Below are 27908 nucleotides of genomic sequence, written 5' to 3'. Positions count from 1 at the left end.
ATAGAATAGATTCAAAGCACTCCCAGATTTAGCTCTGGCTTTCTATTGTATCTAAACCACCTCAATCCACATAGATTCCTCGATCCACATTGCTCTGCACTTTGGGAAAAGTTTGGATCTGAATCAGAATGTCAAGTTGATCACTGGTAAAAGTACAACGTTCTTTGGAGGCAAGAATTGCAATAATTCCATTTAAAGAGATTTTATTGGCATGACAAGCTATACAACTGTTGCCAAAGTATATAATAAAAGAGACAGACCTTTCAGATATCTTTCAGAGGCAGGTAAGAGCCTGCCCTGGTAGGGCCACACACTGCCTGGGGTTTGATCCCCCGTGTCAATTTGCCAGTACTGATCTGGCAACAGGTTGCTGAATAGCATGATGCCACCTCTGCCATCTCTCCCCCTTCTCGCCGATCCGCCTTTATAATGTGCATTGTTGTGGTACCCACCACATGCTAGGAGCTTTCCAAACAGAGAGAAAGGCCTAGTCCCTGTTCAGAAAAACTCACAATCTAAGCAACCAAATTATCACAACCTTTGTCAAGGGTAATAGAAATGAATGAGTTTTGCAGTGGGCAAAAATGAAAGTATTTAAATGAATGTATTTCTGCAATCCAGACTCAAAGGAGTCAGATGGATGTATTCTGAAATGTTAATTTAACTTGTCACTAGCATCATTGGGTTGATGGAATCATCACCCCTACCAAGATGACCTCATTATCTCAGAAATTATTTAAGATGTAGCAAAGGCAATTGGGAATGAAATTTGCTCAATCTTAATGGTCGATATAAAACGCCAGTCTACTGCAGTGTTAAGTAATAAAGATTTCAGTTGAGCATGCAAAAGAAACCTCATAGCTCAGTAGGACATCCGGACCTAATGGAGAGGCTTATTTACTGAGAAATCAACAAATGGGTTTTTGCACTACCACAGCAGCAAATGTCATTGCAAAAGAGATGTAGATACTCAGTTTCTTCTTCCAGGTGTGTCAAGGAAGACGTGACAGGGTGTACAAGCCCCATGCCAGGCAAGAAGGGGTTAAAGAGCAGGTTTGGGCTCAGAAAGTCCCATCCCCACCCTCCCATCCCCTGCACCTGCAAGGCATGCCAGTCTTGGAGGAGGAGCCTTAAAAAGGGAGACGGTCAGTTCAGAAGGCCTCAGCCTGGGAAGGTGGACAGATCTCTCACCCTCAGCTCATAGAGGCCTTTGGTTGACTGTGGGCACAGAGCCATAGGACAGATGGCTGGAGGATCTGGACAGGACAGAGAAGTTGGAGCCATCTATCTCTGTTAATTTATTTTCTTTGTTATCTTGAGGCCTGAGACTAGGGCCAGGCCCCAGGGCAGACTGCTGCTGAGAATACAACCTCCCCTGAGGAGAAGATGGAGACATTGTAGGAAGTAGCCCAGGGAAAAGTCAAGAAGTCTGACCAGACAGATCTTAACCACTTGCTACAGAATCCCTGGGCTGGGAATCCAGGGTACAGGGAGGGACTGAGTTCCCCTCTACAGCCTCAACAGGAGAACTAGCCCCACACAAGGGACCAGAAGGACTATTGGGCCTGGACCAAGGCCATCAAGGTTCACAAGCCTCTTCAACTTGAGGAGAGCTTTCCCTCAGCTTGAATGATGTTTCTCCTTAGTACAGAACATAATGAGATGTCCCTGGGCCACAGTATTTAAGGGACCTGTCACGGAATTGACATGGAGACTGAACTACTCCCTTGCTTCTAAAAATTGCATCTCCAGTGTAGTGTTGAGATCCATTGTTGCTGCCCATACTGTTCCTGTTCTGTGGATAAATCATCATTAAATGCATTTCAAGCCCCCCTTTCTCACTCCACGTGGCAATGCACCAGTTTGACACTTTTCACCACAGCTGAATTCATTTTGAAAACTACAAAATGCAGTCAGTAGAATAACAGTACCTTAAAGTATCAAGCAGTGAATTAGATGTTTACTTGGAGCCGTTGGACATGTGTGGTGGTGGTGGCTTTATCATTATACCTGTGTTCGTCACAGTGAATGATGTACTAAGGCAGGGTGCTGTTGCTGAGGATTATCCGAGGGGGTGGGAGGGTGTTAATCACAATGCATTTGGAAGGGGCTGGACTTTTCTTCTCCACAGCATGATTTGACAAGAAATTACTATACTGTCTTATGATGCTGCTTTCCTGACCGACAAATTCCATACCTGTATAGTGAGAGTGCAGAGGCAACCCTCATGGCTGGCTGCCTTTAGCAACACGTTCAGGCTCAACTGTACACTCTTCTAATAATAATGCAATATTATTTGGAGGGCAAAGAACAGGACTAATTTATAGAGAATATTAGTTATGTATGAAAATCTTCTCTTGGTTTATTTCAGAAAAGCTCTTTGTGATACCACCTGAGTGCGTGAAACAGAAGAGGAGGCATGCTTCACACCAAGAGCTATTCCTCTGAAACCAGCATCCAGGCCCCATATGAAACACCAGCACTATCTGAGCTTCAGAAGCTGTTCTGGTTCAGAGGAGGGTCTGACAATCATTTGGACCAAGTCTGGCCAAACCTATTCCTGGGAGACGCGTAAGGGGATATTTTATATTATGTTGTTACTTGCACACTAGAGAGAGATGGAAGGGTGTAAAAGTGGTTAACAGTGAGAGGTAAAGCTATGCTCACATCACAAGGTTACAAAGCCAAACACCATGACAGTCAGCCTCAAGTGGTTTGGATGTCATGAGAAGCTTGACATATACGCATATAACTTACTCATAGTCTGCCTGAGCTGTTCTTTCTACATTCCATGGATCACAATGAATTTTAGCAAGATAAACTTATTTATTATTTGTATCATGGACATTGACACCTGGGTCTTGGGGAGCTTTATCTCCTCCAAATATTTAGCGTTTGCCTTTATAAAGGAAACAGTTTTAAACAGAAACTCATTTATCTCACTATATTAGAAGTGGACTCATTTAGTTATGGTACAAAGCTACTCCTTCAAGTGACATTCAACAGCTCTTATTTTATTATCTTTTAACTCTAGGTACCTCAAATAAAAAAAAAGGCGTCTATTCCCCTCTGTAAATAATAGTGCCTAGAAGGCCCCAACTGAGATCACTATCTCATTGTGCTAAGCACTGTACATATACATGCTAAGAGAGAGTCCCTACCCTTGAGACCTTATGCTCTAAATAAGATGGATAATGGGTGAGAAAGGAAGTATTATTATGCCCATTTTACAGACAGGTAACTGAAGTCCAAGAGGTTCAGCCTCAGGAGTCAGAATGAAGAGAGGACAAAGTCCCATAGTTATATGCTAGGGGGCCCTGCAGATACAAAAGCAGAATTTCTTTTACCAGCTTATAACTAAATATCAAAACATATTACACAATTACTTTGTACTTATGGCAAAAGAGACGTTGCTACGCTGAGCCACTTTGCCTCTCTCTATTAATCACCAGACAGATTATTTGTCTAAATTGCTTTTCATCTGAGGATCTTAAAGTGCTTTAAAAACATCGTACAAACATCATGACTTCCTAGTGCAATAACTTTATCCCCATTTTACAGATGGGAAATCAGGGAGGCCTGGAGAGGGAAAATGACTTGTTCAAGGTCACCCAGCGAGTCAGTGTCAGAAACAGGAATGGAACCCAAGAAAGAATGGCTATTTTCAATAACTGCAGGGCTTTGAGATGTTTTGTTCACATGGAGCCCACTTCATGGGGCACCTGCGTACCAAAAGTGGGATCGGTGTGGACAGTTAAAGGAGAATCCTAACTACTGTCCTTTGCTCTAACCACTGAACAACATTCCCAGTGATTAACTACAAGGAGGGAATACCTGAACAACTGGTATCTCACAGGCTGGTCTGTACTCATGTAGCTCCTTCCCTGAAGAGTGGCTCAAACATTCTCCCTTCTCTCTCCACGCTGCTTGTCATCATCAATATTAGGAGTTGCTTCTTCTGTCTCCTTGCACAGGTTGGGTCCTGGGTATTTTCTTGCATGTGGTGCCTCCATCCAAGGTGACTCCTCACTGCCCAGTGCATAGGGATGCTGCCTTTTGAGAAAAATCAATACAACCAGCTGGCAAGGAGTGTAAAGCCTAGTACATGAGGGACAATGAAGTATATAAACACAAACCCCAGCAAAGGAAGAACACACCCAAAAGAGCAGCATAACAAAGGCCTTGGCTACACTTGCAGATATACAGTGCTGTGAGTTAAACCTGCCTTCGTACAGCTGAGTAGGGAAAGCGCTGCAGTCTGTCCACACTGGCAGCTGCCAGCGCACTGTTGTGGCCACATTTGTGGCACTTACAGCGGCATTGGGAGTGGTGCATTATGGGCAGGTATCCCACAGAGCATCTGTTCCCATTCTGGCATCATGGGTTGTGGGAAGGGGGCGGGGTGCGGGGCATTCTGGGTCCTGTCACAATGCCCCGTGATGCATCGCTTTGCATCCCAGCAATCCCTGTGTTTCCATCTACATTTGGCGCCATCTTTCAACGGTTTCTGTGCAGCGCGATCTGTGTTCCGTTTCAGTCTGCAGGAAATGGAGCCCGAACTGCTGAGGAGTATGCTGACAAGTCTCGCCAGCACGTCACATTTGGCAGTCAAGCTATTCCTTAAGATCCAAAGTGACAGTGAGGAGTTCGACAATGATATCGAGTTGCATAATGCGTACGACACGAGATTGCTTGTGGCATTCATGGACATGCTCAGCACCGTGGAATGATGCTTTTGGGCTCAGGAAACAAGCACTGAGCGATCGGATCACATCGTCACGCAAGTCTGGGATGATGAGCAGTGACTGCAGAACTTTCGGATGGGAAAAGCCACTTTCATGGGACTGTGTGAGGAGCTTGCCACTACCCTGCAGCGCAAGGACACGAGATTGAGAGTTGCCATGATGGTGGAGAAGCGGGTGGCTATTGCAATCTGGAAGTTGGCAACTCCAGACAGCTACCGATCGGTTGCAAACCAGTTTGGAGTGGGAAAGTCTACCATTGGCATCGTGTTGATGCAAGTTTGCAGGGCCATTAATCGCATCCTGCTCAGAAGAACCGTGACTCTGGGTAACGTGCAGGACATTGTGGATGGCTTTGCACAAATGGGTTTCCCTAACTGTGGAGGGGCGATAGATGGGATGCATATTCCTATTCTGGCACTACCCCACCTAGCCTCCGAGTACGTTAATAGGAAGGGGCATTTCTCTATGGTTCTCCAGGCGCTTGTGGATCACCATGGGCGTTTCATTGACATTAACGCAGGCTAGCCCGGAAAGGTGAATGACGCACGCATCCTTCGGAGCACTGCCCTGTTCAGGAAGCAGCAGGCTGGGACTTTTTCCCCAGAGCGGAAGATCACAGTAGGGGAAGTCGAGATGCCCATTGTGATCCTTGGAGACCCCGCTTACCCGTTAATGCCATGGCTCATGAAACCCTACACAGGGAGCCTTGACAGCAGCAAGGAACAGTTCAACTACAGGCTGAGCCAATGCCGAATGACTGTGGAGTGTGCTTTTGGAAGTTTAAGGGCCGCTGGCCATCTCTGTATGAGAAGCTGGACTTGGCCGAACATCCCTGCGGTTATATCCGCGTGCTGTACCCTCCATAACATTTGTGAAGGGAAGGGTAAAATCTTCACTCAGGCATGGACCTCTGAGTTTCAACATCTCGAGGCTGAATTTGCACAGCCAGACAGCAGGGTTATTAGAGGGGCCCAGCGCAGGGCTGCAAGGATTAGGGATGCCTTGAGGGAGCAATTTGAGGCTGAAAACCACCCATAATGTCTGGTGCCTTGCACAGGAGTGAAGTGCAGTGGTTCCAATGTTAGTAGGAATCTGTGTTTGCTAAGCTGACTTACAGTGCCTGTTTCTTTCCTGGGCTAAGGTATCATTTACTTTATGCAATAATAAAGAACGTTTTAAAAGCCAAAAATCCATTTATTTAAAAGAAAATCCATTTATTGAAAAGAAACAACTGCTTGTGAAACAGAAAGGGCAAGGGGGTGGGGTGGGGAACCGTTCAATCATAGATTTGCATATGTCCTGTTCTCATACTCAGCCTTCCTGTCTGGAGTGCTGTACTTCAGGATGGCTATAATTCAGGATGAGGGTTGAGTGCAGTGGGTAAGAGTCGTAGTTTTCAGGGCTGGGTGGTGAAGCTACAGGTATTGGAGGCAGCTGCTGGCGATAAGAACCCGGATATTGGGGAAAGTGGGTTGGAGGTGATATGGGGGCATAAGGGAAAGAGTTTTGGGACAATGGCTGTGGGGGAGGGCGGGCGCGTAGTGCTCTGCCTGCATGGCTTCGAGCACCTGAATAGAGTCCGCTTGGTGCTCCATGATGCTTATCAGCCAATCGGTGCTTTGCTGCCAGAACTCTGTGCTTCGCTGCCGGTGCACTGCGTTTTCCTGGCGTATCCCGCTTTCGCTCTCCCTCCACTCCTGCGCTTTTTAATTCTCTTTAAGAGATTGCTGCATCACTTCTTGCAGCATGTCTTCTTTGCTTTTTCATAGCCTTTTCCTGAGTCTTTGCAGTCTCTCGGATGGTGATAACACGGACTGCTAAGATCTCAAGGTTGCATCTGTAAAGGCAAAATGGAACACTTAACAGAGGCAGCATTGTTTATACCAGACAGAGTAATGATTCCCCCCGAACTTAAGGAGGGGGCACACAGTCTACACAATAGCATAATTTTCCCACCCCAAAGAGAGCGTACATAACCCACGGGAGCCCCAAAATGGTGAGTAAGCACAGGGTCAAGTGGGACTGATTGTTTCACGGCTGTACTGTCCTCTGGGTTTCTGTGCCTTGGGGAGAGCCAACAGCTGCAGGGGGCATCTATACTGAATACTGTCCCAACATTTTCCACAGGAGTCCATCTTGGAAGATATCTCGCTGCTGAGGGTGACCTGGGAAGCAAGGGAGGGTCTTCTACTGCAATGCGGCTTCTGCCCTGGCCCATATGCAGCTTGCCTGTGTGCAGCGATAGTCCCCGCTCCCCTCATGGCACAGTGGCGCAGACACGTTAGCCTAACTGGGGCAAGGACCACAGTGGCTCTCCCAAGCGCATTGCCCACGTTCTGGATAAGACTTTCAAAGAGATTAATGAGGCCAATTACTGCAATGTGATAGACCACATCAATGTGCTATTGCGCATCTAGTCATGCATGCAGCCCTAACCATCTTTGCCCAAAGAGCCCACACCGAAAAAATTTCTTCCCAAAAAAAAAAAAAAAAAGCCGCTTACCTTCTGTTTGTCCTCCACCAAGTACCGGCTGCTGCAACTGGCTATCTTCCTCCTGGCTCGAGAAGAGCTCCTGGCTGCATGCCTCCAGAGATTCTGGGGTATCTCCCCCAGCACCCTCACTCCCGCCTTCCTCCTCCTCCCGCTCTGAAGTGTCCATGGTGGTGCTCAGAGTGGAGGTGGGGTCGCCCCCAAGTATCGCGTCCAGCTCTTTGTAGAATCGGCAGGTCGTGGGGGGAGCACCCGAGTGGCCGTTTACCTCACGGGCTTTGCAGTAGGCACTTCGCAGCTCCTTCACTTTAATTCTGCACTGCAGTGCATCCCGGTCATGGCCCTTTCCCTCATGCCCCTTGATATCTGCCCAAAGATATCGTAATTCCTACGGCTGGAGCTGGGACTGGACAGCTTCCTCCCCCCAAACACTGATGAGGTCCAACAATTCTCCATTGCTCCATACTGGGGATTGCCTGGCACGTGAAGGCATGGTCACCTGGAAAGATTTGCTGAGAGCACCCCACGCCTAGCTGAGCAAACAGGAAGGTGATTTTCAAAATTCCCAGAAAATTTAAAGGGTGGATCTGATGGTTGGTCACCTGAGGCCAGGGCAGTAGAATTCGAACTGATGACCAGAGTGGCTAGAACAGGCATTGTGGGACACTTCCAAATACTTCTGGAGGCCAATCAGAGCGTATTGGGCGGACACACTGGCGCCGCAGCGCACCAGCGACAGCGCAACAAACTTTATTCCTCTGGGGAAGGTGGAGTACTAGCAGCGCTGTAGCCATGGAGACACAGCGTTGTACATGCCTTCCCAGTGTGGACGGGGAGTGAGGTACAGCGCTCTGGGCGGCTTTATTGCGCTGTAACTTGCAAGTGTAGCCAAGGCCAAAGGGGGGCTTTACTGGAACAGGAAAATAGGATCAAGGGAAGGAAAGGGTTATGGTTATCTAATAAGTACTAAACATTAAACAAACAAACAAACAAATCCCTCACCTCCCAACACTCACAATTTATCCCAACCTCTAGCTCCCATCTTGGCATCCTAAGGTTGAATCCTGAGATGGAGTGTTACAGCACTGTGACATGGGCAGGTTTAAATAGAAGTCAGCTTACTTTAATTCTTCATGCTTGGCTGGGCCAGGATCTTCTCTGGATTCATACCAGGTTTGCTGTTTCCATGGTCTAGAATCCTGGGGCGGGGGGTCTTGGCTGGCTCTCAGTAGCTGGCGCCAGGTTGGATCTCTCTCTGGCTGGATGCTGCTTACCTGGTGCTGGAATGGCCCAATCCATGCAGCTAGATCTCACAGCAGAGCAAGCACTTGCTTTGGGGTCAGTGGGCGCTGTGCTGTTTCTTTCCCACCTTCCAAACTCAAAACTGAAATTAAACCTATCTGTGTAGAGTCAGGCTGTCCCCTGGCTGGGGGCGTGCAGCCCTGGCTTGTCACTGGTCCAGTGGACTGCCTCCGTATTAGCCTCACCAGGAATTTCTAGTTCCTTCTGTCCCCACTCCTGATTCCATGCATGCTGGGAAATGGTGTCACAGGGCTCTGGTAGCTGTTTCAGTTGTAGTCCTTTTGGTAGCGCCTGCTAGGGCAGCAGTTCTCAAACCAGGGACAGGGGGGTCTCCCTATGGGAGCATGGAATGTATTTCTGGGGGAGAGTGAGAAGCTTTAGGGAAGAAAAAAAAAAAAAAGACTTACTGTGCACATTTTACCCACAGCAATGTGAAATAGCAAAGCTGATTCCTTGAGACATATCAGGTCCACAGATGGCGCTGTGCATTTTGATGGATTTCTGTTAAGCTTGTATAGCATTATAGAAAGTTGTTGCCACCTGTACATTAATCCATTTGCTGTCATGTAGTGTGCACATTTAATTTAACTGCATCGAACACAATCGCAGTTTTGCTTTTGCTTTTATTACAGTTTGAATCAATGCCTTACTATTTTTAATATTCAGTGAGAGTTGTGTGTTGATTTTTTTAAAATCAGTATATGTACTTATGTGGTGGGAAGGAGGGTATAAACTACTACAGACACAAAGAAAGGGGCACAATCAAATTAAAGACCCACTGACCTAGAGGCTCAGTCTGGTGCTCCAGCAGCAGGCAAACTCCAAGTGGTTGTTACAATACCATCTCACATTCTTCAGTAGCCATCTCTCTAAGACCAAGGCTATGGACTAACAGAGTTGTCTGTTAGCCATTCAATGCCCTGTAAAGCGAGCTGCAGTGCTTGCATTCTTCCCCAGGGTGAGTGGGTACTCACATTAAACTGTGCTATTTTAATGCAGAAAGTCAGCAAAGATCTCAGTAAAACCTTCATCATCTTTCAACAGATGGGCTGCTAGAAGTAAAGCAACTCTTCAAAGCCTCAATATTACTCACATCCTTAATGCAGCGGATGGGCTGTACAGTATCAACACAGGAGCCAGATATTACAAAGATCTGCAAGTAGCATACCATGGAGTAGAAGCGTTCGATGACCCTTCCTTTGATTTAAGTATCTTTTTCTATGATGCTGCTAATTTCATACACAAAGCCTTACACACACCAGGAGGTAAGGAAGGGGTTTGATATTATGGGGAGCATGTGCATAAGTGCTTTTCTGAATGGGACCTATAGCTCTAATTCAGACTATTTCAGTCAATTAAGCCGGAGAGGCAATATGAACCAAGGATGTGGGGGCCTGAGCCAATGCCCATTGAAGTCACTGGGATTCTTTCCAATCACTATCAGCATCATGGCCTAGTTGCTAGGAATATTTAGGTCTAGTTGTTCCCTCTGATCCTGACTGGCTATGTGATCTTTGGCAACTAGTCATTAAGGAGCTGATCCTGGGATGTACTGATCATCCTCCACTTGCTCCGCAGTGCCTCACGGGTCTGGGCCATCAACCGCTTTGCATCTCAAATTCTCCACAAGTAAAATGGAGAGATTAGTCACTTGCACCCTTGCAAAGTTGCGGCGAGGGTTCATGTTCATACAGTACTTTGGAAAGGTAACGTGCTCTCTAAGTGCAAGTGTAATTAGAAAAAAGAAACCACCTGGTGTAGTAACATAGGGGGAAATAGACGTTTGCTCCTGACTGATACTTGGAAATAACATTTCATAATCCCAATAATGACTAAGGTGTTAACATTTTATGTTCTGTGGGGTGCAATATTTTTCATCTTTCCCCCATTTCAAGAGAGGAAGAGTTAAAGATTTTTTTTTTCTAGCAACCATTGGGGGCACAAATTTCAATCATGAGCCAGGGGGTCTGATCTTCAATGGCTTGGCTAAGGGTCCCAAAGCACCATGGGAAGAGAAAGTCCTCCTCTGTATAGTTCTGGTGAGGGCATACCTAGATTACTGTGTTCAGTTCTGAGGCATCTCAATACCAGAAAGATTATCAGAAGGGTTTCAGAGCAGAGCAATAAAATACATAAAGGGACAGGAGGGTTTGACTTGCGAGGAAAGATTAATACATACTTTGGCTGAAAAATAGCTAAGAGAAGGGACTTGATAGGGTCCTACAAGTGCATGAAGCTTGCAAACCCTAAGAGGAGTGGAATTGCCTTAGAGTACAACCTTGGAGTAATGAGGTGATAGTAAGAGAGAAAAAGGTTAAGCAGTATTAGGAAAAAATTCTTGTCCTGAGAGCTTTTAGTCTGTGGAATAGTCTCCCAAGGAAATTGATGGACTCTCCCCTGATTTGAGATAATTAAAGCTATTCTGGAGAAAGCTGTAGACTAAACCAGCTGGACTATAAGTCTTTTTTCTATGTGTAACTGCCTTGGTTTGAGGAACATCTGAACCACTTGGCCTACAAAATGAAGGCAGAGTCTTTTATTGTGAGATTTGAGGTACTTCTAAGTTTAAAAGTTGCATATCCCATTACCAACCTCCTGATGGTTTTGCCTAACAAGGTGCCAGGCAAGGACAACATGGAGGTCAAAATCACCTATCAAGAGGATACTTCCTAAAACCAGTGTGGAAACCACAGATGTGGGAAGAGTTTAGCACTTGGGTGACAGAAAAAAATAATGGTGATAACACTGCACTTCTCACTGGAATGCTTTTAAAATATTCAGTAGTTAAGCCTCACATCACAGTTGTTGATGTACAGTAGATGTGCAGAAAAATTATATAACTTGCTGAAGGTCACCATTAGGGTCAGTTGAAAATTTTCTGATAAAATTATTTTCCTGGAAAACAACATTTTTCACAAAAAGCATCCACCTTCTGCAGAAAGTTCCAATTTTTTGTCAAAAAACCAAATACCTGAAAACAAAATATTTTGATTTGGAAATGGGAGTTGTAGTTTGGTTTCTTTATGTCCCCATTGTCTTCTGTAGGTCATGCTTTCCGGCTGGATTATATCTCCCATGATGCAACATGGCAGGGACTCCCATGATGCACCACCTCTCTTCTCCAAGATGGGTGACCATGGTGGGAGAAGTAGTCCAACCAGGGGGAAATGGGAGTACAAGGCACTTAAACTACAACCCCCATGAGATGCTGTGGTAGCCTTTCCAAATTGAAATATTTTATTTTGGGGGCAAAATATTTCTGTTTCTGGCCAAAACATTTCAGCATTCAAATTTTATCCAAAATTTTCCATAGAAGAAAAACCCCATTTTTCAACCACCTCCAGTCACAGTGAGTCCATAGCAGAACCAAGATTATCATCAAGGAGTCCTGATGGTCAAGCCTTTGATGTAAGATCTAGATCCCACTCCCTTCCGGCATACATTTAATAGTATAGCTATTGCTGTTACTCACACATGGATGACCAGAGAGCTTCAGTGTCCCAAGCCAATAGCACCTCAGGATGCGCTAACAATCAGTGAAAATCTGGCTATTTATTGTATTTATTGATTCTGGCTATTTTGACCCCTCTGGATCTATCTTACCTTTCAAGTTCTAAAGCCCACTGGGCACATGTTGTCTCATTTATTTACAGGTAAAGTGTTCGTTCACTGTGCCATGGGGATAAGCCGCTCTGCATCTTTAGTGCTCGCTTTTTTAATGATCCATGAAAACATGACGCTTGTGGAGGCTTTAAAAATGGTGAATTTTCACAGAGAGATCTGCCCAAATACAGGATTCCTGAGCCAGCTCCGAGATCTGGACATCAAATTAAATGAAGAGAGGAAAGGAGTTAGAGAATCTGCCAACAAAGAACCATAATACAGAACTGCACAGAGAGTGGATGCATCACTATCAGTATTTCCTGGATCTCTTTTAAAATAAATTATGTTTTCCAAGCCAAGGGCATAAACTAAAAATGCAGCGTAATACATATTCTATATGTAAATGCTTATTTGACTTTATTATCGATACGTTGTATAAAGCCTATCTAAATTCTACCTGCAGCTCAGTTGGCGATGGTATTCTTCACTCCCTCCCCTTAACTGTTGTGAGAAATAGCTGTAAACTGTTAAGCAGCTGCCAAGCTCCACCCTAAAGGTGACTGCATTTCAGTGATGAATGACACTTATATTAGTCTGCAAAGTGTTAGGATTCTTTGGAGGTGAAAAGTGCTTTGTTATTACATTATCTGTACTGCAGTATTGCCTACAGGTCCCAATCAGGGCCCCCATGGTGCTATATATGTTTAAGATTGTTAATGTTTTGAGATTTTAATGTTGGCATCTGTTTGTTATAGGTTATAACAATTTGTGCAGCAGTCTGAGCCTCTTGGCTGGGCCATGGAGGCTCTTTAGATATAGAACAGCTGGGAAATGTTGAAGCCACTCTCTTAAGAAACAATTCCAGTGTGTTTTCCATACTCCTCCCCCGGGTCTTCATCAGTAGGGGATTTTCATGAAAAGATCTTAACTTGAATGGATTTTCATCTGCTCTGGCTGCTCCCCACCAAAAGTCAAGTGGTTGCTGTAGAAAATGATTATGCTGTCATGAAGGAGGAGGCTTGGTAATGGTCTCACAGCTGAGGGTCTAAAAGTATTGCGTTGGCAGCGGGGGGGGGTTGTGTGTGTATGTGCGCTCACACGTAAGGCAAAACTCAAAGCCATTGAGAATCAAGGGTCTTTCATTAGGTCTGAAAAGATGATCCAACTTTGCAACTTTTAATTTGTATTTATTTACAGTTTTCCCTCTCAAAATCAAGATGACTTTCACAGAAAGAATCATGTTTTGTAGTATTTGCCCATCTTCAATGAGAAAACACAAAGAGAAGCCACTGGGGCACTGGATTGTTAAGGGGGTTGCTAATAGGTGCAGCACCTTTTATCTCAAGGTCACTGGAACAAGTCTGGGCCAGTGTAGCAGTGACCCACAGTCAGTGTCATCTGATGCCTCTATGCTGGCTTATAATTATGTGAAATGAATCTTGCCATCCCAGTCCCATCACCAGTAGACAGGCATCCACATCACAAAGCCAGCTCCAGAACTGCCACAATGTGCCCATCCTTACTGCCAGTTTCAGGAATGAATTGGCATGGATACCAAACGACCCTGAGCTGCTTGCTCAGGAACAGAGCTGGGGCAGATGAGTAGGGCAGCGTGGAAAAGCATGCATTGCCCCTCCCTGTGCTGTCCATAAGACAGATTTCAGCCTCCCAGGCAGTCAAATGCAGAACTATCCACAATTATAGGGTTTTCTCTGATTACCAGCAGATCCCATTTGCCTTTTTTTTTTTTTTTTTTTTTTTTTTTACTTTTAAGTAGACCAGACATTTTTGATCAAGCATGATCCTGTTACCATTAAAGTCTACAGCAGGGGTTGGCAACCTATGGCACGCAAGCTGATTTTCAGTGGCACTCACACTGCCTGGGTCCTGGCCACCGGTCCGGGAGGCTCTGCATTTTAATTTAATTTTAAATGAAGCTTCTTAAACATTTTAAAAACCTTATTTACTTTACATACAACAATAGTTTAGTTATATATTATAGACTTATAGAAAGAGACCTTATAAAAATGGTAAAATGTATTACTGGCACACGAAACCTTAAATTTGAATGAATAAATGAAGACTCGGCACACCACTTCCGAAGGTTGCCGACCCCTGGTGTATAGCAAAGCTCTCATTGACTTTAGTGGAGGGAGTACTGAGCTCTTCAGGCAATGTTTTCCTCCCAGGGGAACTATGGACTATATAACGTGTCATTGATTCTACAGCTGTGATGGTTTACTATAGGGCAGTTTATTCATTTCCACAGAAGAAACTCAAGTGCATTTTCTCAGCATTGCTGATTTGTTGGGGAAAAAAATCACTAGAATGGTGTTTACACTGTCTCTCTAATAGCAAATTCCAACTCAAGGATTTTCAGACTGTTCCTGCAATAAGTATACTCTGTGGGAGCAAAAAAGAAAAGGAGTACTTGAGGCACCTTAAAGACTAACAAATTTATTTGAGCATAAGCTTTCGTGAGCTACCGCTCACTTCATCGGATGCATTCGGTGGAAAATACAGTAAACTAGACAAGCCATCTACAACACACACTTTGCTTCTCTACAAAAGAAAAAGGACACTAAACTCTCGAAACTACTACATGCCACAAGGGGCCACAACAGTGGTTCCCTTAACCCATCCAGCAATATTGTTAATCTGTCCAACTATACTCTTAGCCCAGCAGAAGAATCTGTCCTATCTCGGGGCCTCTCCTTTTGCCCCTCCACCCCCACAAAAATGATACAGTTCTGTGGTGACCTAGAATCTTATTTTTGATGTCTCCGACTCAAGGAATATTTCCAACACACCTCTAACCAACATATTAACCCACAGGGACCTTCCTACCAACACTACAAAAAGAAGGATTCTGGGTGGACTCCTCCTGAAGGTCAAAATAACAGACTGGACTTCTACATAGAGTGCTTCCACCAACGTGCACGGGCTGAAATTGTGGGAAAGCAGCATCACTTGCCCCATAACCTCAGCCGTGCAGAACACAATGCCATCCACAGCCTCAGAAACAACTCTGACATCATAATCAAAAAGGCTGACAAAGGAGGTGCTGTCGTCATCAGGAATAGGTCGGAATATGAACAAGAGGCTACTAGGCAGCTCTCCAACACCACTTTCTACAAGCCATTACCCTCTGATCCCACTGAGGGTTACCAAAAGAAACTACAGCATTTGCTCAAGAAACTCCCTGAAAAAGCACAAGAACAAATGCGCACAGACACACCCCTGGAACCCCGACCTGGGGTATTCTATCTGCTACCCAAGATCCATAAACCTGGAAATCCTGGATGCCCCATCATCTCAGGCATTGGCACCCTGACAGCAGGATTGTCTGGCTATGTAGACTCCCTCCTCAGGCCCTACGCTACTAGCACTCCCAGCTATCTTCGAGACGCCACTGACTTCCTGAGGAAACTACAATCCATTGGTGATCTTCCTAAAAACACCATCCTAGCCACTATGGATGTAGAAGCCCTCTACACCAATATTCCACACAAAGATGGACTACAAGCCATCAGGAACAGTATCCCCGATAATATCACGGCTAACCTGGTGGCTGAACTTTGTGACTTTGTCCTCACCCATAACTATTTCACATTTGGGAAACCATTTCACAATGTATACCTTCAAATCAGCAGCACTGCAATGGGTGACTCGCATGGCCCCACAGTATATGCCAAAATTTTTATGGCTAACTTAGAACAACGCTTCCTCAGCTCTCACCCTTACTGCCCCTACTCTACTTGCGCTACATTGATGACATCTTCATCATCTGGACCCATGGAAAAGAAGCCCTTGAGGAATTCCACCATGATTTCAACAATTTCCATCCCACCATCAACCTCAGCCTGGACCAGTCCGCACAAGAGATCCACTTCCTGGACACTACGGTGCTAATAAGCGATGGTCATATAAACACCACCCTATATCGGAAACCTACTGACCGCTATTCCTACCTACATGCCTCTAGCTTTCATCCAGATCACACCACACGATCCATTGTCTACAGCCAAGCTCTACGATATAACCGCATTTGCTCCAATCCCTCAGACAGAGACAAACACCTACAAGATCTCTATCATGCATTCCTACAACTACAATACCCACCTGCTCAAGTGAAGAAACAGATTGACAGAGTCAGAAGAGTACCCAGAAGTCACCTACTACAGGACAGGTCCAACAAAGAAAATAACAGAACGCCACTAGCCATCACCTTCAGCCCCCAACTAAAACCTCTCCAACGCATCATCAAGGATCTACAACCTATCCTGAAGGACGACCCATCACTCTCACAGATCTTGGGAGACAGGCCAGCCCTTGCTTACAGACAGCCCCCCAACCTGAAGCAGATACTCACCAGCAACCACACACCACACAACAGAACCACTAACCCAGGAACCTATCCTTGCAACAAAGCCCGTTGCCAACTCTGTCCACATATCTATTCAGGGGACACCATCATAGGGCCTAATCACATCAGCCACACCATAAGAGGCTCATTCACCTGCACATCTACCAATGTGATATATGCCATCATGTGCTAGCAATGCCCCTCTGCCATGTGCATTGGTCAAACTGGACAGACTCTAAGTAAAAGAATAAATGGACACAAGTCAGACGTCAAGAATTACAACATTCAAAAACCAGTTGGAGAACGCTTCAATCTCTTTGGTCACTCGATTACAGACCTAAAAGTTGCAATTTGTCAACAAAAAAAAAAAACTTCAAAAACAGACTCCAGCGAGAGACTGCTGAATTGGAATTAATTTGCAAACTGGATACAATTAACTTAGGCTTGAATAGAGACTGGGAATGGATGAGTCGTTACATAAAGTAAAATTATTTCCCCATGTTATTTCTCCCCCCACCCCCTGGAAATGGCCCACCTTGATTACCACTACAAAAGGTTTTCCTCCTTCCCCCCCCTTCCTGCTGGTAATAGCTCATCTTAAGTGATCACTCTCCTTCCAGTATGTATGATAAAACCCATTGTTTCATGTTCTCTGTGTTTATATAAATCTCCCCACTGTATTTTCCACCGAATGCATCTGATGAAGTGAGCTGTAGCTCATGAAAGCTTATGCTCAAATACATTTGTTAGTCTCTAAAGTGCCACAAGTGCTCCTTTTCTTTTTTGCGAATACAGACTAACACGGCTGCTACTCTGAAATCTGTGGGAGCAGGATGAGAAAACTTGTTAGGAGCTATGATCCCTTCTCACCAGTAGATGGCAGTATAAACCTGAAGCTGAGCTGAGGAACTCAGCAAACTAAACCCTGGGTAATATGTACACAGCACATTTAAAATCCTACATACAATCCACAAGTTTTCCCATCTCTTTCAAGAAAGCGAATCACTACACCAGACTGAATGTGTTCCATTAGAGCCATAATTACCACATCTCAGATCATTAGGAAAGCTGTCTGTCGCCACCTTGAAATTCCTAATATAAACTCCTCCTTTGCACAGTAATAAGCTGTAAACACACACAGTTTTATATATATAAAACTATCAAGCAATGATACAACCAGATTTGGACAAATCTGTTGCACAAACACAGAGAAAAATAATAGATTAATAACTTGTATTCCCTATGCGAGATGTGTTTTACTCCATGTTGAGGTAGAGGTCCTGTTCCAGGATTAATGAACAGCTAGTAGGAACAGATTGGCCCAGTCTGCACCTCTGGCTATTAATTCCATCTGGTCATTAATCCTCAGGAAATTCCCTGCAATGAATGCTTTATTGCTTTTTTTATTTAGGATTCTTTGAAAAAATCCTAGGTGGATGGGATATTTTATGGCACTTTCAATTGATAGGTTTACTCAACAGCACAAGGATTCCAGATTCCTGGGTGGTGTAAATCAGTATAGCTCCATTGACATTAGCAGAGCTACACCGATTTGCACCAGCTGAGAATCTGATCCCATTTAGATCTCAGTTTCTGTCTGTTGTTGTCTCAGATGCCCTTTACTGGATGATGCTTTAGATCCAAAGGTGGAATGAGATCATGGTTTATAATTAACTCATTAAAAATAGAAGTTGAATACACTTGAAAGTAGCAGGCAGTCGGGAAATCTGCTGTGTAACTAACATCTTAGGAAGAAGCTAAACGGCATCATTTAAACAAAATTAATCCAAAACAGCACAGTGAAGGAGCTGCAACTTCCAGGCAAGTACTTTTAAGCTTGTTTACAAACCAATAACACTAAACTTAATACGTGCACTGGGCAGCACAAAATTAATCATAGGCAACTATGTGAGTGGTGGAACAACTGCAGCTCTATGCCATGTTCTGATTTGCATTGTTGTTCCCAAAAACTGAAACACTTGTGAAGCTTTAGATTGATTTCTCCAGTTGGATTACCAGGAGAAAGAACTTGCATTGAAAAGGACAATTAAAACAATGTTGCTTTTAATTCCAGTCCAGACAGGGCATTCCTAATTTAAATAGTAAATCCTATAATAACGTACTTCACAACATTTTGTAAGGTTTTCCTGATCCAATGTTTATAAGAGTCTTTTCAATGATTGACTAATATACAGAGAAAATGTAAAACTGATTATACACAAAATGCTGTCAAATGCACGAAGCAAACTGAAAAAATAAAGATCTTTTTTTGATTACTCCTTTCAATTACAATGATCTTAGCGATTACTTAAAACCAAAGCAGAATGTGAGAAATGTGATTTTTGCAATGACAGAATTCCTTGTAAATTGCAGTTATTGAGGCAATGCATACTATAGGGCTGGGAAGGCAGTGAGTAGGAACGTGCAATCCATCAATCTCTGAAAGCAAAGAGCACAGACCTAGGAAACTCATTTAAATTAATTCCTGATAAATATGGACCATCAGACATTACTATCTGCATGGGAAATTATACACAGAGCTGTCCCAGGGCTAAGGGGACACTGTTTATCTAACCCTCACTATGTAAGAATTTAAAGGAAAACTCCAACTCAGCACACAGGGCTCATCATCTGCTTCTGTCAAGATAAAATCATGGGGGAGATCATCCCCCTCGCTCTGGATCTATGCAGGACAGGCTCCTTTATATAGAGATCTACCCCCTTCATGTAGAAGGGAACTCTAACACATCTGTGGTATTGGCCACCCTGCGCCACTCAGGCCTTGCAGAGCTCTCTCCATGAAATCCACATGGTAGGAGAAGGAGACTAAGCCAAGGGCAGAGTCAGGGAGATGCAAATCATTCCCCTTCTAGTTCCATGGAATTTACTCTTAGAACCTGAAGCTGTTTTACCTTTATGTTACCCCTCCGCTCCCTTTACCCCCACCAGGTTTCTCAGGGCACCCACAGATGAGGGCGTGCCTGGTAGCACAGCCCAATGCAGCCAGATTGCCAGGGGCCACAGCAGGGAAAGAGAAACTGGGTCTCATTGCAGATAGCTTTAGCCTCAGTCCTCACCTTCTGCTGCTATGGCTTTTTCCATGGGGGCCACACACACACACCCCCACCTGACCAGCCATCATGGGGCAATCACAGAGAGGGAAATGGATCCTAACAGATTAGTAGAGCATGTTTGTGCCTGTTTTTAATAATCTATGAGGTTATTAAAGTAACAAGGGCAGTCTTTAAAATGAGTGTGTAAAAAACATGATTGTCCCTTTAAAAATAGAACTGTCTGCTGAGGCTCCAGTGCTACACTCCTCCACTCCTCTCTTAGCTTCATGCTTTCTCTGATCTTTCTTTCACATCTTCCACCTTAAGGTTTCTCTTTAGTGTGGCTGCTCTCCTCTCTTTCAGGAGCAATAACCACTCTACTTATTCAATGCCCCTGTTTTGTGATTCCATTCTCCTGCTGTCTGCTAGGCAGGGATCAGAAGTTGCAGGACCTGGAGCTGCCTTTGAGGTGCAGGTAATTATTATGTGCATCTGTTGTATTGTGATCTCTGCCTCAACAGGTGGAAAACATGCTGTTGCTCTGATAGATTTGCAGTGCTCTGCATTCTTGGCTTCTCCTTACTGTGAAGCTAGTCATGTGCAGTTTCTATAATAAACACAGCCTTACTATTGCCACAACACCCTCTCCCCCAGTAAATATCTTTTATCAGAATGAAATCTTATTAAGGATTTGAAGAGTTATTCATTGAAAGCAAAATATGAGCAGTAAGGTTGGGGAAAGAATGAAAGACTAGTTTGCTTCCTTTCCCTGGGGCCTATAAAGGCAGCAGTGCCTGCACTTTAGAGTTGGATATTGGGGAATTACTTAACCCAGAATGATGGAAACAATTCAAACTATTATAGTATAGCATGAAAGTTTCTCACATTACATCTGTTTCTCATTCTACAGGCTATATTCTGCCCTCAGATACACATGCACAACTCTCATCAACTTCAGGGCAAATTGTATCTGAGACCAAGACATGTCATGCTGTCTTCCTAAAGCACCTCTCTGGTTTAGTTGATGAGCACTCTCACCTGTCAGCAAAAGGACTGTGCACAGAGCTTGTCCGATTCCCAGTAGTTTAGTTCTGAGGGGTCCATACAACATTTTGTTTTCTGGTGTCAGTTTGAGAGAGATCCCCATTTGCTGAGTTTCGCTTTGAGTTTTATCTTCCTAGTAGCCCCAAGCTATAGGCCAATTTATCTACTATATACAACTTATAAACTTCTTGAATGTATCATCCTCAAAAGAATATGCCCTTTTACTGAGCCAATTATCCCTGTCGAACAGGCAGGCTTCCAGCCAAAACGTAGTAGTTGTGATCAAGTTCCGGCACTCACAACTCACATTGAGGCTGGCTATTAAAAAAACCTAAAGACAGGCGTAGTATTTGTTGACCTGTCATCTGCATAAGATACCGAATGGATTAAGAGCCTGATGCTGAAACTTGCTAAAATTATACCTTGCTACCAAACACTTCACCTTCTGTGGACCGTGCTGAGTAACAGATGCCTATGTGTGTACCTGGGTAATAAGACCAGCTCACCCCATATCATAAATAACAGGCTACCACGAGGCTCTGTACTTGCATCAACCTTTTTTAATATTTACATAAGTGACATGCCTCCAATTACATCAAGAAAATGTGGATATGCACATGATCTTGCCATGACAATCCAAGCATTAAAAACCTACATGACATCGAGAAAGCATTAACTGAGGACCTCCAAAACACGGAACAATATTTCCGGAAATGGAAGCTCAAAACAAATTCTGGAAAAACAATAGTAAGTACATTTCATCTTGATAACAGGAGTGCCAAAAACACACCAAAAGTAGCTTTCTGTGGTAAAAATGTGCAACACGATTACACTCCAACATATCATGGAGTGGAACTTGACCGCACCCTCTCCTTTCATGATCATCTTGATAAGGTAGCTGCAAAGATAAAAATAAGAGCCAACATAATCCAGAAACTAGCAGATACAACCCCTGGGGTGCACCAGCATCAGTGCTGTGAACATCTGCAATAGCATCTTGTATATTCAGTAGCTGAACATTGTGTGTATGGAGTAGATGCAGCCACACACAATTTGTGTGAATAAGTGATCTGGTGCATCCTGGGGACCCTTAAGTCAACTCCAACATGTGCCAAACTGCTGCAACATTCCGCGAAGCTCAGCAAATCCGGGAAAACAGATGTCTTCCTATTCACCAAGCCTTGACAATGCCCCCCAGCAACATCTTAAGTCCCTCAAGCCTTTCTGGGAACATTCATTTAGCTTCATGCAATCAGGCTATGATCAGAAGGAAGCTTGGAAAGCAGATTGGGCTAAACAAGACTTAAAAAATAAGCACCTTGTGCCAGTTCCCACACAGAAGGTTTCTGGTTTGACCTTCCACGGTATTCTTGGTCAACTCTGAACTGAATTCAAATCAACGATGGTAGATTTGGATATCTAATGCATAAATGGAAAATCAAGGACTCCCCATTGTCGGAGTGTGGTTCTCCATGACAGACCATTGAACATATCACTACCTATTGCTCAATTTATAAATATGAAGGAGGCATTTCTGCAAAAAATTCTGCTACTGCTCATGTAGCCATTTGGCTCGATCAACTTCAGGTGAAATTGTAGTTGCTGTCTACATCAGCCATACGCAAGAAAAAAGTAGCTACAAAACTCAGAACAAAACATAGCCAAAACTGCCAATTTTCATCTCATTTGGGGGTCATAAGCCACTGAGTTTCCCATGGGTTGGTCTCGAGCTAGTCCAGAATTTTCAAACACAACATTTTTTCATCAGAAAACACTGATTTATCCTGCAAACAGTCTTCATTTAGAAAGGGTCAGTTTCAATGAATCTCCTGATCTGAAAAAAAAAATTGAAAAGAAAAGTTTGAAATTGTTAGAATATCCCGTGTTGACATTTTTTAAAAGAAAATTTTCATTTGCTGGTTTAAAAATGGCTTTTTGTTTAGAAATTTTAATTATTTATAGTAAAAAAGTTAAATTAAAAAAGGCTTAATCAAAATGCAATTTTTACAGGTTATTGAAATGAAAGGCTAGGGTTAGGGTTAGGCCCAATTAAATTTTTGGATTATCCATTCACAAAAATTTTCAAGATTTCCATTTCTTCTTCTGATTTGGTCCTGGAAAGTTTTTTGATATCTCGAAAACTCTTGTGGGTCAGGAAAGTTGTTTCCCATCCAGCACTAGTTTGTTCCAGATATCATAAAATTGACCCACGGTTGTCTAAAAATGCTCTCTTTCTTTTTCTTTCTTTCTTTTTTTTTGGGGGGGGGGGCAAATCAGGTCCAAGATTCAGACTGTTGAGGAAATCCCAAATAAATATTCTATTTTCTGTCTCCTGGAGATTTCATGTGGCTTTGGGATTCATTATGAAAGATTCATACTACTCTAATCCTGGCTGTAGATTCTCTGCAAGACTTCCGTTTATCCCCAATGCTCACACTACAGAGTACTAGCCAGGGGCCAAAGGCAATTTGACCAAGGAGGTTCAAATTCTTCCATATTTGTCACAAAGATATGCAACCACACAGCCAAAAAAGGTGATCCTTTGTCCTGTGAGCAAATTAAGTTGGTCTGAATATCACTGTTGACCTATGGATCTACATAAAGTCCCCAAACGAGGCTGTGCTACAACTCTACCTCTAGCATATATTGACGAAGGAGATAATTGATTTTCCTTTCTCATTCCAACTATTTCCCCCACGATCCCAGTTTAAAAACCAATCCAAATTAAGTGATGATTGTATGCTTTTGTTGGAAATTAAATACATCTTTTATCAACATTGTTCCATTTAAGATATTGATATATCTATTTATACATATGTATAGCTGTTACAGCCTAGCAGTGCAACCGCGTTGGCTTCAGTAGGATTACATTCGTATCACTGAGAGCCAGATTTTCCCAGCAAGTACAGAACCATATCTTGATTGTCCCAGGAGTTTAGAACAAGTTCAGTCCTGACTTAGGCCCTTTGGCCCCCACGTGGGCAGACCCACCAGGCCGTCCTCTTTTTCACCAGATTAATAACCTAGTTCTTACTTGATTATTATTATTAATTGCTAACATTTCATGATTACTTTTTTCACTGCTTTGCAATGGAAGCAATAGGTCTAGTGACCCTGCTGTTCATTGCTGTACTCTACTGTGAAAAAGATCCTGGGCCAATTCCTCAGACCTTTCTCTGGTGCCTCAAGTTGGGAGCCTTGAGAAGGCACAATGGTGAGCTCCAAGATTGAATAGATTCATCGTTTACCCACAGAGTTAGAAACAAAAAACAATATTCAAATACTCCCCCTGAAAGATTGCAATGACACTACTTTATTTCTTAAAATGCAAAACCCTAGCACACCAGAACCAACAAGCAGCGAGAGATAAAGCAGGCTGCTCCCTAAGGCACAACTCAAGCCACCTTGCTCTAGCCTGGCTCTTTGCAGTCTGCCGCTGAAGAACCAGATCACACACTTCCCCATAGAGCCCCTTAGGCTGTAAGCAGGACCAAGAAACCCCTGACTCTTAAAGTGATAGTGTCATTTTAACACAGTTTTCAATACACCACAATAAGCAGCTGACATGTCTTTACTGTAATGCCTGTAGCCAGTCCAACAGCAGTCTCAGTAGGCTCAGAACAGAGTTGCACCCAGTCCTCTATGACTGAAGGGCAGTTGTTGAAAAGGAAGCCACAGGGACAGATGGTACAAATAGAACTGAAGCATGAGGAGAACCCACGCAGAGCACCACTAAAATGATAATACCAAAAAAAACAGGAGGGGATTCTCTGTGCCCAACTATTTGTAAATACGGTTATAAAACCCTGCCTCCTCCAAATGTTAGAATGTCACATGGGATGAAGGGGAGCCAGTTATTATTATTTATTATATGTATTGCTAGGAACTGTATTTAATGGTCCTTGCCTCCAAGAACTTATTACCCAAATATAAAGTCAAGAGACAACAACAAGTGGATACAGACAAATGGGAGCACAACAGTTAGAAGTTAGTCTTTGGGATCATTCTGTAAACACAAACCTCGCTGTCAGTCAACCCACACACTAAGGTCACTTAGACCATTTATCTCGCATAGCATTCACTCTCATACAACGCTATAAGTGTAGATGGAACGCAGATTCTTTTGCTCCAAAAACCAGAGGTCCCTACCATTAGCGTTTAAGGAGCACCTCCTTTGGCTAAAGCAACATTAGGGATTACCACCTCCTTAGGCCTCCAGCTACTAGAGGAAGACATGCCCTTCAGAAAGTTGACCCTTGCATCTAATAGAATAATTGTGCCTCTTTTTTTTTTTTTTTTAATGGCTAACTAGTGCCTCATACTGTTCTTTGTATAGATATTCCTTTACAGGGTAAATTTTGTTCTTTTCTCTTTTTTGCTTGTAATGTGTGATGTTTTGGATAATTTTTTTCTTGAATGGTTGTTATTTTAGAAACGTGGTAAGAATTAACCTATACTCGGGCTGATCCAAAACAGACATATTTTGAATCCAGAAAACTAGCACAAATGCTGGGATGAAAGTCACCCACTAGGCAAAATCTGATCAGTTCCTGTTTGTTTCCTCTACAGCCATCTTAACAGTGAGATTTTACAATGATGGCTTCGATAGACTAGGATTTCATTTATTTCCACTGTATTTTTTAGACTGAGAGAGGATGAGCCAGCAAATCCCAGTCTGTTCAAGCTCAGTTTGACCTTTGTACTAATTTACTTTATTATTTTTAGTTCTCAAATGGTGCATTACTCTATACCCAGGGGTCTGATTATAACAGGCCAGTATTTTAATGATTTATGAGGGGCACCTGGGATTGCATGGGTAGCACATACATTTTGTCACTGTTATCAGAGAAGCCTTTATTGATCCATACCCAAGCACCAAGACTGAAGCGTCTCAAATTCCAATAAGCTTTAGCTCACAAACCTAATGTAACAGGTGGTCAGGGTTGCACTTGGACTGACCATAGCCCTTACTGTGGGAATAAAACAAAAGAGCTGACTTGCTTCTGTCTGTTGTAAGTCTCCCATCGTGAGAGGATCTCCATTCCTCTCTTCTGTTCTGTTTCTACCTCGCAATGGGAAGGGAGGTGTCAGCCTTTGCCTATTATCCAGCCGGAAACCTAAAAGACAGGATGTTGCTACAAGTGGCATGGCTCATCTCTTTGCCAGAGGAGACTGGTGGAAGGAACATGCTGCTGAAGCTGCACTTCTGAAGGCTCTCTAATGTGCTGAATCTTGGCCTTTGCAAGGAGCAGTCATGTTGTTCGGATTAGTGGAAAGAGGTGAAGAGCCACTGAGAAAGCAAAACTCAGAGGCAGTCAACATTTAATGCAGGCGCATACCTGCTTTATGAGGGAGGTTCCATAGCAGCAGCAAGGACCGTACAAGTTTTCCCAGTTCTGTCTGGGAAGGAGCCAGGAGTCCTGGAGAGCAGCATGTGGAGCTGTGATATTTCAGGGCTCAAAGGGTCACATCTTCCTTGGTTTGGGTGTGCACATCCTGAATTTCTTTCTGAACTTCAGGGTCAAGTGAACCCCAAAACTCGAAGCACCACTCAGCTGAAAGCATCATTTTGGAGTGGGAATCATGCAGAAGCACCAACTTTTTCCCACTTTGCACCTCAGACCCTAAACTGGCCCAGGTTCCCTGGGAGACAGATGTAGCTTTGGGAAAATCTTTCCCAAGTTTTGGACTTTGCCTGGATTTGGGTTTCACTACCAACATTTTGCATAGCTCTGCCCCTGGCTAAGCTAATAACCTGCAGTCACATAACTGCTCATTGCCTTGGTTTCCCCATCTGTAAAATGGGGATACTAATGCCTGCATCACAGGCTAAATTTAGTAATGACTCAGACTGCGATAAAATGCCAATTCTTAATATACTCACTGTCAGCCTCCTGCCATTTCCCTTCATTCCTCCTACTCCCTCACTAAATGTAAAATCCTCCCTTCTGTGTAAATACAGAGATACTTAAGTCATCGCTTTCCTGAAGCTCACAGCACAGAGCTACTGGTACACCACAACTCACAGCAAAGGCTATGGGTCAAGAACATAGGCAGCAATGCTGCAGTTAGCCCTAGAGAAACAGATATGGCAGGAAGCAACCTGCTAGCAATGACCTTTATAGACAGGAAAGTTAACCCCTTCTTTTTCGGCAGTTTTAATGGGGAAGCACTTTGGAGCTAATACAGGAGAGAAGAGCCTCACTTTATATCTGGTAAATAAGTAATTCGTCAGTAAACTTTTTGGGGCAAGGGTTGTCTCTTTACAAGTAATGGGACTGAACCTGGGACATCTGGCTCTTAAACCACTAACCTCTACAGCCTGAGCTAAAAGATATAGCCGGCCCATCAACCTCTATATTTGGCCTGGTCACCACTAGAGGGGAACAGAGCCCCACACTGAGTTGTGTTTTTGTGCAATGCCTAGCACAATAAGGCTCTGGCAATATAAGTAATACACATGATTCTGTTTCAGACTATTTGGGACAGAGATCAGCTGAGTCAATCTGGAAGAGTGGGTAGACTGAGAAAACGAATAAGGGTGTAAACCTAGCAACGGGTGAGAGGAATGGACGAGGGACAGGAAGAAGCACCAAAGCAGCATTTAGTCCTTCTGTCATCTAGCTAACTGTAGTCAGACCTGCTCGCTGTATGTGGTCTTCTCTTGTTGCACACAGCTGGTGACAAGATGTCCAGGTTGATAGCTCTCGAAAACAAGCCTGTATGTTAAATAGTGGAAGGCTTATGCCTGGTGGGTCAGCATGACATGCTTTTAGAAGTTGCTTTGAGTACGATAGTCATCCCAAATGCCAGCAGCAGCTGCTAAAGAGAGAATGTTTTCTGTTATGAGAATTTATCTTGTGAGGATAAGGTCCAACAAACCCCTTTCCTGCACAGCCATCATACTGGCGTTTAACTCAAATCACCATCAGTTACAGAGATGAAAAGGTACCTGCTTGGAAGAAATCAGCCCAAAACCAGCTGTGAATAATCCAAAATGTGTGCTTCTCTGCAAGAGTACCCGAAACAAACACTTTCTGCTAATAAAATGGTGTAAATCCTGGGTGTAAATCCCTGTTGCAGTGCATGGGATTCCTCCATCCTAAATGCAGGACTCTGCACTTGTCCTTGTTGAAACTCATCAGATTTCTTTTGGCCCAATCCTCCAATTTGTCTTGGTCACTCTGGACCTTATCCCTGCCCTCCAGCATATCTACCTCTCCCCCCAGCTTAGTGTCATCCATGAACTTGCTGAGCGTGCAATCCATCCCATCATCCAGATCATTAATGCTTGTGAAAATCAG

At 43.7% G+C, this 27908-nt stretch overlaps 2 protein-coding genes across 2 annotated transcripts in view; both read left to right on the top strand.

Annotated features, from left to right (window-relative positions):
- The first annotated feature begins 2396 nt into the window (after positions 1–2396).
- LOC119858770 (dual specificity protein phosphatase 13-like) lies at positions 2397–12418 on the top strand. Its single transcript, XM_038410125.2, has 3 exons — positions 2397–2571; positions 9583–9803; positions 12192–12418. The coding sequence occupies exons 1-3, from the start codon at positions 2420–2422 to the stop codon at positions 12416–12418; spliced, it is 600 nt and encodes a 199-aa protein (XP_038266053.1). The 5' UTR covers positions 2397–2419.
- A 5782-nt stretch (positions 12419–18200) lies between these two features.
- LOC119859000 (dual specificity protein phosphatase 13-like) overlaps positions 18201–27908 on the top strand; it is a 35207-nt gene continuing 25499 nt past the window's right edge. Inside the window, exon 1 of the mRNA XM_043519137.1 lies at positions 18201–18328. The gene's annotated coding sequence lies outside the window, so the exon portion shown is untranslated. The remainder of the gene's footprint in view (positions 18329–27908) is intronic.

This window comes from Dermochelys coriacea, chromosome 7 (genome assembly GCF_009764565.3).
Source record: "Dermochelys coriacea isolate rDerCor1 chromosome 7, rDerCor1.pri.v4, whole genome shotgun sequence".
Taxonomy (NCBI): domain Eukaryota; kingdom Metazoa; phylum Chordata; order Testudines; family Dermochelyidae; genus Dermochelys; species Dermochelys coriacea.
This window is presented reverse-complemented; position numbering and strand designations above follow the sequence as displayed.